We start from the raw sequence: 15,541 nt of genomic DNA, 5'->3' as shown, positions 1-15,541 counted from the left end.
AGTTCAAAGAGAATTTTCTGAATTGTCTGAAATCAGAATTTTGAACATAAGTCAGATCTATCCCTAAAAGCTGTCATTTTGAGCAACCTGAAATTCTTTTATTTAATTGATTTGATAAGTCTTAATATGACATACTCAGAATTTTGCCACAAATTTTCAGAGTTTTTCTAACACTTTTACTTTTCAAAGGAGTGTTGCAATATGGGCTGTTGCTTATTTTTTTATTGGTAACTGTGTTTATATGAAGAGGTGTATAGTTTAGTAACCTTCTGTATCTGTGCAGAGATATAAATATAGGAAGACTAAAAAAAGTCTTGAGTGCTTGATGTATTTGAAGATACATACTTGTTTAGCTGATTTATAGCACTCACAGAACCATCATTTTTTTGTTGTTTTGTGCTAGTAGAACTAATGAATAAGTTTCCAGGTCCAATCTACATTTTTGCTCCAGGGCTCATTGCAGTGCTCTTAGCTTCTAACACATAACCCAGCAATAAATGCCACTAAAAATATTTTTTTTTTAATTGTAAGTATTTTAAATCTGAACTATATTTTGTGTTCTTGTATAATATACAAATTTTCTATACTTTTGGGGTATGTGGCACTTTATAGAGAAGGACAGAATATTTGTATTGTGATTTTACTACTTACTAAATACAGAAACAAATTTGTATTCTTTTCTTCAAAGGAAAAGGAAATTTATCGTTGGCCTGCCAGAGAATCACTGAAAACCATGTTAGCCTTGGGATGGAGCCTAGAAAGAACCAAGGAGGGAGGAGAAGCAATGATGCATCAGCGTGAAAATGAAAAGCTTCGTAGCATATCTCAGTCTAGTCAGGTAAGGTAGAATGCCTTAAGTTTAGAAAACAAATGCCCTTTTCAATAATTTACTAAAAAATTATAAATAATTATGTCAATTTTATATTCTTTCAGTGAAAAGAAACTTTCAATGGTAGAGTTCTAAAACTGGAAATCATGTCACTATAATAAACACTGTGCAACACTAAAGAGGGGATTCCACAAAGTTTTTAAGACAATGAGGCCGTAAGACACCATATATATTAATTTTCTTAATTCCCACATGGTTCTGTCATGTTTTGAAGGCACATCTTGTATGTCTCATGATTGGTCTCCTCCCAGACTAAAAGCTTAGTTCTTTGCAGCTTGCCACCCATTGTGAATAGAGAGATCGAAGTATGTGCAGCAACATGCATGCTTCCACAATAGCAAACCTATTCTCTTAATCATCCAGTGCCTGCAGAACATTGCAAAATAGGTGAACTGTTTCTACAAGAAAGTATAATTGGGAATGGTGTTACTCTAATCAGGTCAATGACAGAGACATTGTAATAGAATATTTGGTTCTTTTATCTGAAATTATTTTGTCTGAGAATAATTTTCTTTTCCACTGCAGGGAAATGGGTATAGCCCAACACCACTTGATCTCTCTAATGTGGCACTTTCTAGGGAGCTTCAGGTTTGTATTTGTGTTTTGCATATATTATGCTGAAAGGATAAATATCCATATACAAATGGGTGTACTTGCTTTCATTATTATTAACAAGTTGAATTTTGTTAGGTTTAATGAGTGTATGTGTGATTGTAGTAATGATAAGCTGTTGTAGAAAGAGTGCATGCTATTTACATACTGAAAGATGAAAATTCTACTGTTCATGCCATTGGCGCTTCCTGAATTCCCAGAGAAAACTAAGCACAAAGCTAGGGAAGGGGCCATCAACAACATGAGTGTTCTGTGCTTGTGCTGACTTCAAAGAATAGCTGAATATAGAAATTCCACTTAACTATGATGTTTCTTCATGACAAGAGTGTAGACTTAACTCAAGATCGTAAAATTAAATAGCATTACAGAATTTTTAATTGTCACCTAATCTTGCTTCTTGTTTTTTTCTGATGTAGGGAATGGTTGAGGTAATGGCAGAAAACTACCATAATATATGGGCCAAAAAGAAGAAAATGGAGTTGGAAAGCAAAGGTAAGCCACAATCCTGCAAACCACACCAAAAAAGACAAGGAGAATGAGGGAGAAGAAACAATCTGAAAGATGACAGTGTAAGACAATCAAAAGTGACTAGTTCCTTTTATACATGAAGCAGAATAAATGTTACAGTAGAAAAACTTACAGTTCTTTCAACTTACTAAAGGTGGAGGTAGTCACCCTTTACTGGTGCCTTATGACACATTGACAGCCAAGGAGAAATCACGGGACCGTGAAAAGGCACAAGAACTGTTTAAATTCCTTCAAGTCAATGGTATAATCATATCTCGGTAAGTTGCATGTTTTTTTAGTTGCTTGCTTGCATTGAATGCACAAACCAGCATGTTAATCTTATCTCACTGCAGACTGGCAGTTATTAACATAATTACTGTTCAGCATATCTTCTATGAATCAGAGTTATTTTCATGTTCAGAAAGACTCTTCTAAAATAGCATATTCAGGCAACATTTTTAATAAGTATGTGATCATACTTATATATATATTATATATATATATATATATTTTGTATAAATACAAAATGCAACAATAGATAAGAGGATAACAAAATGTCAAAGTTAGCAGCCAGCAGTATCAATGGAAAAATTAATCTGAGTTCTGATGCTGAAACATATATATTTAAAACTGCTTTTTAATCCAGTTTTTGAAAAAAAATATTGCTTTGAGTTCTGTAGTAATAAGACAAAGTGGCTCCTTTGTGGGCATGAACTTCTACTCTAGCAGAAGCATAGACTTCCTTTACTGTAACTTGAATTGCTGTGTCTCAAAGTAAGCTGCCCTGTGGGGACTTCCTACTGTAGAATGTGGCTTTATATGATGGAATTGTGAATTACTCTACTATAAATCTCCTCTTTTATTGTATGCGAAACACCTTAACACATAGGAAACCTCAATTTGCTGGCATCAAGCATTTTTGTGAACTAAATTGTATTAATGAACATTTTTTTCTGTACACACATAGAATCAGATGTTACCTTTTTTCATTTATTTCTACTTTTCAAGTCTGTGTCTCTATTGAAAGTATACTCAGAAATTTATTAAAATCAATTTTTAACATCTGCAAAAAGTAACTTTGCTTCAAGAATTAATATTTCTAAGAGACAAGAAAACAGTTCTAAGTATACATTTCTGTATTACTACAGAGAAAAATTTCCTCCTGCCACATATGCAGGCTCTCAGCCTGAACCCAAAGTGTAGGTATGAAATCAGATATTTTTATAACTTCCATAGTTGCTTCAGAGCCACTGAAAAAGAAAAACTGGTCTACTTAGTGCAAATGAATGATCTGCTGAAACACCAATGGAATTGGTCAAATTTTTCAGCTGCATCTGTTTGGGTCAGGAAATCACTTTTTTCGGTGTTACATGTTACATCATGGGAAAAATCAACTTGAAAAAACAGGTTCCAACTCTTCATTGATAGGGGCAAAGAGTTTGCAGTAACTGTATAAGGATGAATCAAGATTATCCTCTTTTCAATGTTTTCTTCAGATGAATATATGCATATATGTATATATATATAATCTTTTGAAGTAGTCATTGCAATTATCACATTTCAAGATGTCATTCTTGAAAATGTTGGACTAATCATTAAAACATAGGAATTGTTTATAATTGGAAATGTATAGGCGGAACAGCATGTGTACTTACTTATACCATCTGCTTCTGTTTTGGGGTTTTTTGCTCTTTGCTGAGAAAATTTTTGACATACTTTTTGTGTTTATGACATACAGATAAATCTCTCAGGCCTAACTCAAGTACATGTTAGAAACATCATGGTATTTTGTTAAGTATCTTTAAATCTCTCCAAGGTCTTTGGATATTGTTTTTTATACCTACAGACCTATCCACGTCTTTCAGTATTTCGGAAAATATGTGTACTCTCTTAGGAACCATGACTTCTTATAAACTCAAAAAGAAGGTATCTACAGTGACCTCACTGAAAATACAGCTAAATACTTAGTCTCCTTAGTGAGAGTGAGGCAGCAGAAGATGCCTCTTAAGCATACATAGCTGTTAATTCATACTAAATAATTTGTACAGGTGATAAATTAATAGGCAGTCATCGAAGTATACAAACTAGAACTCTTAAAATAGAATTTTTATTCATTTTTTTCATAAATTAAATTAAGATGGGAGGTTAGAGTCTTACTAAGTTTGTATTTAAAATGGGATTGAAATGTCTTCCTTGGTTCTCTGGCTGTGGTCCCCCAGACTAAAAAAAAACATTTCTTTCCTCTTAACTGTGTTCTGACATGGTCAAGAACACACATTTTATTGTTAGATTTTTTTGTTGTTAAAATTTCTTCTGCATCAACTTCCTCCCAGAATTACTTTTTTTGCTTTGATTTGTCTCACAGCTGTATTAAATTGCTAGTCTAATATTCCATTTTACTTCCTCAATTCACTCCCATACCAGTGGTAAGGACTCTTGGTACAAGTGACCATTTTCTTATACCACAGCAGTGAGTGCAGCAGCTTCCCTTTTTTCTTGCTATCTTGCTTTTTCCTCGGTGTCTTCCTTCTTCCCTACCTCTGACACACCATTCAGCCCCTCTGTAGTCTCTGCATGCCCTTTGGCAGGATTATTGTATCTTAACTGATAAGGGCTGAGTCTTATCTGCTACGATTTGAAGAGGCTGTATAGAAGCAGATGAAGTAGCTATTTATGATTAACCAGAGGTTTTCTTTAATGTCACTGTTACTTTCTCACTTGATAAACCAGTTAGATGTGCCAGGTATAACCCACCATCTACCAATAGAAAATCTCAATCAGTGTTTAGTTCTTTTGATATTGGAATAAAGAGACTATCAAGAAGTTGCAAACTAAAAAAATTACAAGAGAACCTCAAGGAAATGAAGATGAAAGAATTAATGACTTGTGAAAGCAAGTAAGAATAAATTTAAAAATGTATAGAATTAAGTGACTTCAAAAGGGAAATGAAAAAAAAAAAAAAATCCCTGTTCTTGTCCTGGATGCCAAGACAGAAACCACTGTTTGAAGATTTGTTGTATGAACACTTAGCAATGAATTGGAGAATTTGGCTACCCTTCAGAGCTTTGCTAGTCTGGAGAAATGGGCTGACAGAAGTCTTATGAGGTTGAGCAAAGGTAAATGCAAAGTCCTATACCTGGGATGGAATAATCCCAGGAATATGGGAGCTGAGCCTGAGAGCACATACGCAGAAAAGCTCTTAGAATTGTGCGAGTTGAACATGAATCAGGAATGTGTCCCTGTGATGTTGAAAGCTGTGTAATAGGCCTTATCAGCAAGTGTGTTCTGCAGGTTGATGGATCGTGAGATTCTATCAGGAGTATGTTGTCCCATTTTTGGTTCTCCAGTGCTAAGGAAGACATTGAGAACAAAGTCACTCAAGTGGGAAGCCACTGAGATGCTCTGTGGATGGATGCCAATGTTATGCCAGGAGAGGCTTTGAGGAGTGGTTGGATTTTTTTCAGTTTTAAAACAGAAGGCTGCAATAGGATTTATGTCTCTCTTCAACCATGCAATGTTATAGAGAAAATGAGGTCATACACTAACTCCTCAAAAGTAATAAGTGGTTACAAGGAAGTTTCCAGTTAGATATAAGAAAATATTTCACTGTTATTTTTTCATGGTGAGGGTGGCCAAATATTATAGGGTCTCCAGGGTCATGATGAGATTTCTATTCTTGAACCTACTCAGTACATTATCATACAAGGTTCTGAGCGACCTTGTCTTGGGGCTTTGCTTTGAGATGGGACTTGCATAAGATGATTTTCAGAGGTTCCTTCCAACCCTAGTTTGAGTGTGATCCTACAGAATTTTAGAATTTCAGTCATGTTGGTTTCATTTATACTTCAAATCTAATAAAATATTTTTAATCTAGGCCCAGACAACTGTCACCCTGAAACCTAAAGCCTTCTGATTATGTTTTCATAGTTTTAGTTACTTTCCCGTGATAGTTCTATAAACATAAGTTGTTTATCACATTCCTTCTAAGAAACGTCTTTTGATGGACTTTTCACATGACCAGTGTGCTTGGAAAGGTGGTAACTTAATTATCCAATTGCTGGTCATTGTTGAGAATCTATAAATACTGGAGTTAGAGAATAAAGTGGCCTTTCTCCTGTTCTAACACTAAGAGACATTCGTGTGAATCATTTCATGTCCTTTAGCGACAGACAACCACATGTATTCTTATTCCTCTTTAATATCTAGTATGATCAGTCATGATTTAGGTAATGAATTCATCTTAAAGAATAAGTAATACATGCCTCTTTAGAAATTATTGTATTCTGTTGAATTTTTTCAAATACTTTAATAAGATAATAGTTTGTTACTTGCATTTAACTTTTCATTTAGTACCTGAAGTAATTTTGGCTTCATTCCTTCATAAAATTAAAGGACAAAATCAAGTTTAACAGTGATTAATCAAATGAGGGGTAGTACTGTGGCTGATTTTGTAAAGATGCAACTGCTGACTTCCCAAACACTTGGAATGTAAATGTGCCAGTGGTAGAAATTGAGTGACCAAAGCATTAATTTTTTTAGATTCAGGTGCATGATGGCTTTGTGCAATAAGGTAGCACAATAAAGTTGTTATCCTAAAATACATGTACTTTGGAAACTTTAATCATAAGCTATTAAACCTCTTATTAAAGTCAGTTCATTTTTCTCTATTTCTTCCTAGATAGTTGATAATTAAGAACTGTCATAGTCATTTTCTTCTTCTCATGAAAATTTAGTGTTGAGATGAAGAATGAGGGATGGGACCACCTTGCTTTGAAATGATTTATTGCTCAAGTAGCCAGATAAGATATCAGTCTCAAGGCATGAGGTTTAGAGGAGCAACAAGTCAGCCATAGCTCAAGGAAGTCATGAGCTTCTTCTTTGCACAGCAATATGTAACATTTTAGCCCAATAGGCAGTTGACACAAAGCTTGTTTTCATTTATTAACCTATCACCTTTGCTTAATTTTGCTGCACTGAATCTCTCTCTTAGCTACTAAGCTGACAGGTCACACCCTCATACACACCTCTGTTATAGTTTCTAGATTTCTAACCTACTCTATGTCACACTATTACAGCTTAAACCTCAAACTATTTTACTTAATATAATTTCTTACCTACTTAACACATATTCTTACTTATAACTATAGGAACATATGTTTGTAATTTCTCTACTCAGTGTCTGTGTACCTTCATCATTACATTAACCTAAGCTCTTTCCAAGGCTGCAGATCAAACCCTTCAGCATCTGTAGAAGTTTCTATATTTTGGTTTCCAACAATTTACCATAATAAAAAATTAAGGCATGAAATGCTTCATAGTACTGTCATCATTTGTACAACTGCCATCATCATTGCTACTTCTCTTAATCCTTTCCAAAACAGGGGCCTGAACGACATGGAGTTGGATGCTTCATCCATGGAAAAGAGATTTGCCTTTAAGTTTCTGAAGAAAATTTTAAAATATGTTGATTCTGCTCAAGAGTTTATTGCACATTTGGGTAAGTTGCAGATTTTATTTTTAAAATCATTAGACTTGTTGAAATTTAAATATTTGATTGATAGGTTTACATTTTTAGTGATCACTATTTTTATTGCATTTAAGAAATTTAAATAATGTATTTTAATTTTCAGATTAAATTATTGAAAATTTGTAATTAGCTAAACAGTTTCTGCTCTTTTATTTTTATTTGAATAAAACTTATATTTCAAGTCTATCTGAAAGATTTATTGTATTATTTACTATTAGACAGCTTCTTATTTGTGTCTGCCTTGACTGTATCCTTGCAGAAGCCATTGTAACCAGTGGAAAAACTGAAAAATCTCCACATGACCAAGAAATCAAATTCTTTGCTAAAGTGAGTGATTATTTCATATTCATATATGTTCCACTGTACAGAATATGTCGATTTGTAATGTTAGATTGCTTTTCACATAATGGAAATATATATTTTCCATTATTTAATTGTAATGAATCCAACTGTTATCAAATATTTTGAAATTTCTTCGAAAATATCTCAGTATACTTTCTGGATTCATTTCTCAGTATAATTGCTGGAAATATTTCAAAATACTTCATTATATCTGTTTCCATATGAGAAGGAACATAAAAATTAAAAGGCAGATTATTCATTATATGATATTAAATACTCTTACTGAATACATAAATTTAATCTGATTTTTTTACCACAAGATATCACTGAAGTGCACATCATCTAATTAGCAGAAAGAAATACTCCTATGCAGTATTAGATCCAAAACAGATATCTCTATGAAAGTCTGTTTATTATTTATGTAATTTTGAATAAAATAGTAAGACTTCGGGTTTTAATTTGAACAAGTTTTTGTCTGAAATAAAAAATACAGTTGTTACAGAATTAAAATTATTTTTATGAACTTTGATCAATCAGAGCATTGCTGCTACATTTACCATTGTGCTCTGTAAAAAATACATTTTGTGTCTGTATTTCTTAGGTTCTTTTACCATTAGTTGATCAGTACTTTACAAATCACTGCCTCTACTTCCTGTCTTCTCCATCAAAAACCCTCAGTAGCAGTGGATATGCATCAAATAAGGAAAAGGAAATGGTAGCAAGGTAAGTAAAAAAATTAAGATATCCACAGTAGGGCTTTATTCAGAGAACTAAAGGTCTCTTCTTAGATTATAGAGAAAAACAGATAGTTCAAAAATTTACTTTCCTCACCTGGAAGGGAATATTTTATTCTGTATGAGAATGGCAGTGAGTGAATAAAATTCCTTATCTTGTCATTCTTTATTTCATATGTATATATATATATATATATATATATATATATATATATATACACACACACAATTAGAGTTAAGTATATATCATAACTATTTTGCAATATGTAATTGTAGCTGCTAACTAAAATATTAATTTTACTAATTTACAAAATACTAATAAACTATTCTGTGAGCAGTGGAATTACTTAGTTTCTGATGGGGCTTTCTTTTATTGTTGGTGGCAGTTTCTGGTTGAAACTCTGCCAACTGTTGGTTCATTTAAATGGTCACACATTTACTTGAATTTTCAGCTACCAAAAAATGTTTAAAATACCATGAAGCAGCTTTTTAGGGGGAAATATGGATTCAATACAAAATTACTTCTACCCCTGTACAAGTGTTACTGTAAATTAATCATTTTTGTGTGTCTTTACTGCTGGGATGGAATCAGCCATTTGACTCAAAGTTATTCTAGAAAATTATTTTAAAAATAATTGCCTTTTAATTTAGAATGTGCTGCCTATATGAAAATATGAATTTCTCTTTTCTTCAATTAAAATTTAAAATAATATTAAATAATATTCAATTGTGTTTTAACTATGACTGTATTTTAATAATTTGCCAAAATTTTCTTCCCCTTGAGGTGTGCTGCTGGTTACTTCCTTTCTGAAATTTTGTGTCACAGTATTTCAAACCATTTTACTCTCATGCTTTCTTAGTTTAGCTGTCAATTGCTCAGATTTCTTTTACTTTCCTTCACTGCATTGACCAGTTAACTGCTTTTTCCAGGAGAAAGTAGATAATAAATTTTGAATGTAAAAGTTAGTTATGTGTTATTATATAAGATCAGGCCTAGGACTCAGCTTCCTAGATTCCATTCTTCAGTTATTCTCTCAACACGTGTTTGCATTTCTCTGCATTATTATTACCCTTTGTTTCCATCTTTGTGGGTGGCAGTCCTTCCAGAGCAGTTGTAAGAGTGTTAAGCCCTCAAGATTCTGCTTTACTCAGCTCTCAGACACTTGCAAACCTGCAAGATAGTCCTCCTGGAGCTGGGAAAGACAGCTCAGGCTCAGGAGGATGGAAGTGTAAATTTCAATTTCATGCCTCCTCTCTGAATTCTCCTTTTACTTCCCTAAAGTCAGTCAGGTCTTAATGAAGGCAGAAGGATGCATTCTAGGGCTACGAAAGTGGCTTTACAAAGGCACATGAAGAAGTTAAATGTCTAGCACATGTACCTGCTAGTATAACTTCAGAAATATCTTATAATTCTTTGGGCATCCTTCACTGAGAGAAGTGACTATCTGCCATTTTCATCTTATAGGAAGTATAGTATCTCCTTACCATTGTGAAGATAACAATAAAAATATGTGGTTAGTATGAGACCATACCAAGTCCTAAGGTATATGCTTCATTTGCTTATGTCCTTATTCCATTTGTAAAGTATAGCCCAAAGAATATGCAAGTCTGCCTAGCTGTCTTTGTTAAAGTGGCCCCTTTAATCTTTAGGGAGATACTGCTATATTCTCTTAATTATCCTACTATTTTGACAGGTAGGTTAGATATGCAAGTATCTGATAGACTTGCTAAAAGTTCTTCCAGTGTGTATATATTTAGGACTCATATTATCATCATTAGAGGGTAAACGCAGATTTTTTTTTTTATTTACAAAGGACATCCTTGCAAGTTACTTTAAATAGTATGAAGATTTTTAAAGTTAATTTCCTGCAGAATGCCAAATAAAATACTAAAATGTTTCTCATTTTGTTTTGTTCTTACAAAAAAAATCATATTCAGAAATAATAACCATAAAGAATGACTCAGCCATATATTATGCAATTGTTGAAAACCACTGTCAAAAGAAAGTTTTAGATTTCAAGACACCTCTGAAGTGGTGAAGTATAGAAAATAAGAGATTTCAGGAGCTTCAGAATGTTACCCTGCTTAATGCACTGTTATCATCATGTATCACTCAAAGTACACTTTCCAGGAACTATGTTGTGTTTTCTTTTTCATATTCCTACTAGTCTTTACCTCATATTCTAAATAAATCCTTCACCTTTGTCTTATCTTGTTTTGCTTTCTCTGTTCTTCTCTGCTTTAGCCTGTTCTGCAAACTAGCTGCTCTTGTTAGACATAGGATCTCACTTTTTGGTAAGTTGTTAAGAGATTGATAAAAATGTAAAGAATACATAACCATTGTTTCTATCTTACCTGAAGATCTTCACAACTGTAGGCAAAATTCTACGAAATGCTCCATAAGATTCTAGTGAAATTAGTAAGGGCATTGAATATGGTTCTGAAGCTAACACTTCAAAAAATACAGAAAGCATCAAAGCAGGAAGAAATAGCACATTGTCATATCTTCAGACTCCATGAAAAAAAATCAGTGTTTTGCAGCTACTTTTAGCTTTTCAAAAGTAATCTTATACTAATTGATTTCTGTCATCCAACTGTTGAATCTAAACTGTTGACTAATTTCTCAATAGATTAAAAGGGATGTAAGGAAAAATAACACACCTCCCACAAAGATATTGGCAAAAAAATGTAAAATAAATATAAGTACTACAAAATACAGAGTTCGGAATGTTGCAAGGTTAAGTGGTGAAAATGTGCCCCAAGTAGACATTAATTATTCTGTTTAGCTCTTATATGGAAAATGACTTAAAAAATTAAAAATTAGTTCTACAACCAGACTTAACTCCCTCTCCAGTGACCTAAGGTGGGAGGCTTAGGTAATGTCTTGCTTAAACTGTGCATCTCCAGTAAGGACATTTTGGATCACTAGATGATTGTTTCCTGTGCTATTGTGCTCTCATAGTATCATATATCTCTTAGTATCATAGTATTTCATAGTATCTCTTTCTAACCAGGTAGTGATTCTGCTACAATGGTGAACTGCCTGCACATCTTAGCTCAGTCTCTTGACACACGGTAAGTTTGTGACTTTTGTATCAACTGCAAAATAGGAAGGTTTCAGAGCTTCTCGGAAGCCATTGGATTGTTTCTGTGTATTTTATTCTTTATTTGCAATCAGTGATCTTAACAGCATCAACAAATCAAGTATTACCCTCCATATTAGCAGATTTTGCTAGTGGTTTTTGTAGTGGTTCCTCTACATTTTTCTGCCCAATGTCTGTCATTCAAACACTTAAAAAAAAATGTCAACCTTTCCAAGTTCATTTGAGGACATAGTTCCAATGATCATGTCATTTATAAATGAAAGTAGTGATACCTGCAGATATTAAGTTTAGTGCATAGTGTAAAATTTGTCATTAGAAGTATACAACATATATTAAAATATGGGCATAGTTATATTTGCTAACTTTTACTGCTTATCACTGAATTGATGATGTATATTAAAACTGAGGCCAGAATAGTTTTTGAATAGTTTTTTGAATTTGAATGCTTTCTGGCCTCGATAAAGTTGCACAGCAGCCTGATATTGTGAACTTGTTGGGAACAACACTGGAATCTTCACTTAGGTGTCAGAGGATTGTACAAAAAGTCAAGGAATGGGACTGTGATTCTGGTATTGCAGTTACATTTTCTAAATTTAGGTTGTATCACCCTGAAACTAGAGCTTTCTGATTGTTTAGAATATTGGTTATTTTCTTTGTTAATTTTCTTTTACTTTTTTTCTTTTTTAAAGAAGAAAGGGTGAGATGTCACTCTGAAAAATAAGCTTTATTTGTTTTCATAGTTTTTATACACTTTCCCCAGAAAGTAATTGTAAACAGATGTTTATACATTCCTTCTAGAAACATCTTTTGATGGATGTTTCGCATGACCAGTGTGATTGGGAAGGTGGTAACTTAATTATCCAATGGTCATTGTCAAGTATCTATAAATACTGGAATCAGAAAATAAAAGCTCTCTTTTTCCTATCACACCACAGAGACGTGTTTGTGTGAATCATTCCATGTCCTCTAGTGACAAGGGTGCTTTGAAGTATCCTGACTTATACACCTGGGGCTTACTGGGGCTCCCATAAAACTACAGGGATTAAGAGTTGGGGGGTTTTGGGCATATTTTATAGAGGAGTTTTCTCAAGATTTTTGACATTTTACTGAGAAGGCATTATCTTATTCAAAAGCAAATCACAAAAAACTAGAAAGGCAAGACTGTGGAATCAAGGTCTTTTTTATTATTTTGTATTAAATACACAATTAAAATTGCTGCTTATACTGCTGTGCTGATGTAAGTGCCCTTTTCTGTTCATAATATGGAGTTCCCTGATACATGTGGGTATCTTCAAAGGCTGACAGACTGTAAGTAACATGTACATGTATCTCTATACGACTACTAAATATCAAGACAAAGATGATATTTTTTCCCTTATTATTTTCCAGAACTGTTATGAAATCAGGATCTGAGCTTGTTAAAGCAGGATTGCGTGCCTTTTTTGAAAATGCAGCTGAAGACTTGGAAAAAACTTCAGAAAATCTTAAACTGGGAAAATTTACTCATTCACGAACACAAATCAAAGGTGTTTCACAGAATATCAATTACACTACAGTAGCATTGTTACCAATCTTAACATCAATTTTTGAACATATTTCACAATATCACTTTGGAATAGATTTACTTCGTAAGTATTTTATTTTATTTTTGAATTTTATTGTCCTATAATATTATAAATGCTTTTTAGTAGTGACTGCATGGATTCAGAGGATGAAATTCTGTTTTAAGTAACATGCACATTTCCAGAAATAATTCTGAAATTAGCAACATAATACTTTATCTCGAGTACATGTTCAAAAATAATGCTCACTAAGCTTAAAGTAAATTATAGACGATATTTCTTCAAACATTGAGAGTGAAATTAAAATATCCCTTTAAGTCCTCTCTTAACAAATGTGTGGAAGAGACTAGTTTTCTATACAAAATTTGCATTTCATTATATTAAAGGAGACAACTCACTGTAAGTCCCCTGTGGATTTTTCCTTATCTGGGAAAACCACTGTAGGTCTTCAAATTTGAATTTTCCCTATTTTTAGCATGTTAGTTTAAAAATACTGAAATGATTCCTTGAGATTCAGCAATATGCTGAATGGTCTGATTATGTTCTAATGTTTCTAATGTCTGTAATTATGTTCCAAAATTTTGTATATATTTCGGTCATAATTAAAAGATGGATAATCATGAAAATACTTTCTTTAAAAATATGGTGAACCTTTAGATTATGTACCTAAAGGTTAGACACACAGAGTGATGTCATTTAGCTTAAAATTTTACTCTGCAAGTGTGATAACCTGGAATATTTTATTAGTAAGTATCTGCTGTCCTCTTGGAATGTCTGATGATTTGGTAGGCTTTAGAATGAATGTAGATGACAGACCAGGATTTAGAGACACTGAAGATAAATACCATGTGGAGTATGGACAGTCAGAATGTTCAGTGATTCGTGTGCTAAAAGTTTTAGATACTGTTTAACAGATTACATGAAACAGAGGTTTGGTATTTGAAAAGTAAACCTTAGCTGAATAAATATTGATGATGTATTTTTATTTTCCTCTAGTGGGTGATGTACAAGTTTCATGCTACAGAATTCTTTGCAGCCTCTATTCTCTTGGGACTGGAAAGAACATCTATGTTGAAAGGTATTAAGTGTAAAACTCAGCATGCAAAATTTTCTCTTCTTTAGGAGTCTGTTGCTTAGGTAATAAAGGAGTTTGGATGAAAGATGAATTTGAAAGAGTGAGAGATGTTTAAAATACACTTTCCCTTGAAAATAGCTTCCTATAATTTAGCATTCAATTCCACAGGGAAAAAACCCTCAATAGAAGTAAATAACTTATCCTGCATATGGCAGTGTATCTGCACAGAGTCTATTTTTCCCATAGGAAAAGCTAAATTTTCCTTTGGGTTGCCATTAGATTTTCAAAGTTTTTCTACCACATATTGCTGTGATAAGTAGGCTGAGTACTAAGTAGGAAGCATCTGTTTCACACACAAGTCTATAAAGGGCTCTCAAAAGACTTGTCCTGAGCATAAAATCCTGAGGATATGTAGAGTATTCTGACAACCAATAACTCTACAAAGGAAACCACCAATTACTTGTATTTAAAAAAGAATAAGGTCTACAATGCCTTTAAGCATTTAGTTGCTATGCTGTGTTTCAAGCCCTTTCTTCCAATAGGAGGGGGTCAAATCTGTATCTCTTAGCTCAGAAAAGAGAATCCTAATTTCTTGTCCGTGTGTCACAAGACAGGAACCAAGATAAGGATAACCCATCTTTACCCATAACCCATACTTATGAAAGTTTTAGGTTAGGCAATTTTTGCTGCCTTTCTTATGATGAAAAGTTTAAGATCCATAGGGAGAGAGAGACTAAACTGGAAGAAATTCAAGTCTGGTTAGGAGAGGCTATGCCTAGTGTGAGGAATGTTGGTCTCCAATTCCTTCCTTCCAGAGTTTATTCAGAATTCTTTCTGAATTTTCATACAAAATGCAAGAGGTGTCTGGTGGACAGATCTTTCCTCCCACTCTGCATGAATGCACACGTGTGCACAAGCTGTATGTTCTCATTCAGACATTTATGCACAAAGCTATACTCTTTTTCTTCTCTTTCTGGGCTTCAAAATCTTAAATAACTCCTTTACATAGATCTGATAGGAAAAATAGGAATTGCCCTACTCCTTAGCTAACCAGAAGTCAGGGTCTCCTCAGAGGAAATGAAACATGATTGTGTTTGAGCTGCCTTTCAATAAGAAAAGCTCTCAGCCCAGGCCTCCACTTGATTGGCAAAATCTTAAACAAATCAGTGCTAGCAGCATCACCTTTGCC

At 33.5% G+C, this 15,541-nt stretch overlaps 1 protein-coding gene across 4 annotated transcripts in view; it reads left to right on the top strand.

Annotated features, from left to right (window-relative positions):
- Positions 1-15,541, top strand: part of RYR3 (ryanodine receptor 3) — a 200,449-nt gene that overhangs the window by 129,912 nt on the left and 54,996 nt on the right. For all 4 annotated transcript variants that reach the window (XM_058829273.1, XM_058829270.1, XM_058829271.1 and 1 more), the window contains exons 54-64: positions 689-838; positions 1,415-1,477; positions 1,918-1,993; positions 2,163-2,286; positions 7,390-7,505; positions 7,795-7,862; positions 8,479-8,600; positions 10,857-10,906; positions 11,626-11,686; positions 13,105-13,343; positions 14,274-14,355. In XM_058829273.1, the coding sequence (XP_058685256.1) occupies positions 689-838; positions 1,415-1,477; positions 1,918-1,993; positions 2,163-2,286; positions 7,390-7,505; positions 7,795-7,862; positions 8,479-8,600; positions 10,857-10,906; positions 11,626-11,686; positions 13,105-13,343; positions 14,274-14,355 (1,151 nt within the window). The remainder of the gene's footprint in view (positions 1-688; positions 839-1,414; positions 1,478-1,917; positions 1,994-2,162; positions 2,287-7,389; positions 7,506-7,794; positions 7,863-8,478; positions 8,601-10,856; positions 10,907-11,625; positions 11,687-13,104; positions 13,344-14,273; positions 14,356-15,541) is intronic.

Source organism: Poecile atricapillus, chromosome 1, assembly GCF_030490865.1.
Source record: "Poecile atricapillus isolate bPoeAtr1 chromosome 1, bPoeAtr1.hap1, whole genome shotgun sequence".
Lineage (NCBI taxonomy): Eukaryota > Metazoa > Chordata > Aves > Passeriformes > Paridae > Poecile > Poecile atricapillus.
This window is presented reverse-complemented; position numbering and strand designations above follow the sequence as displayed.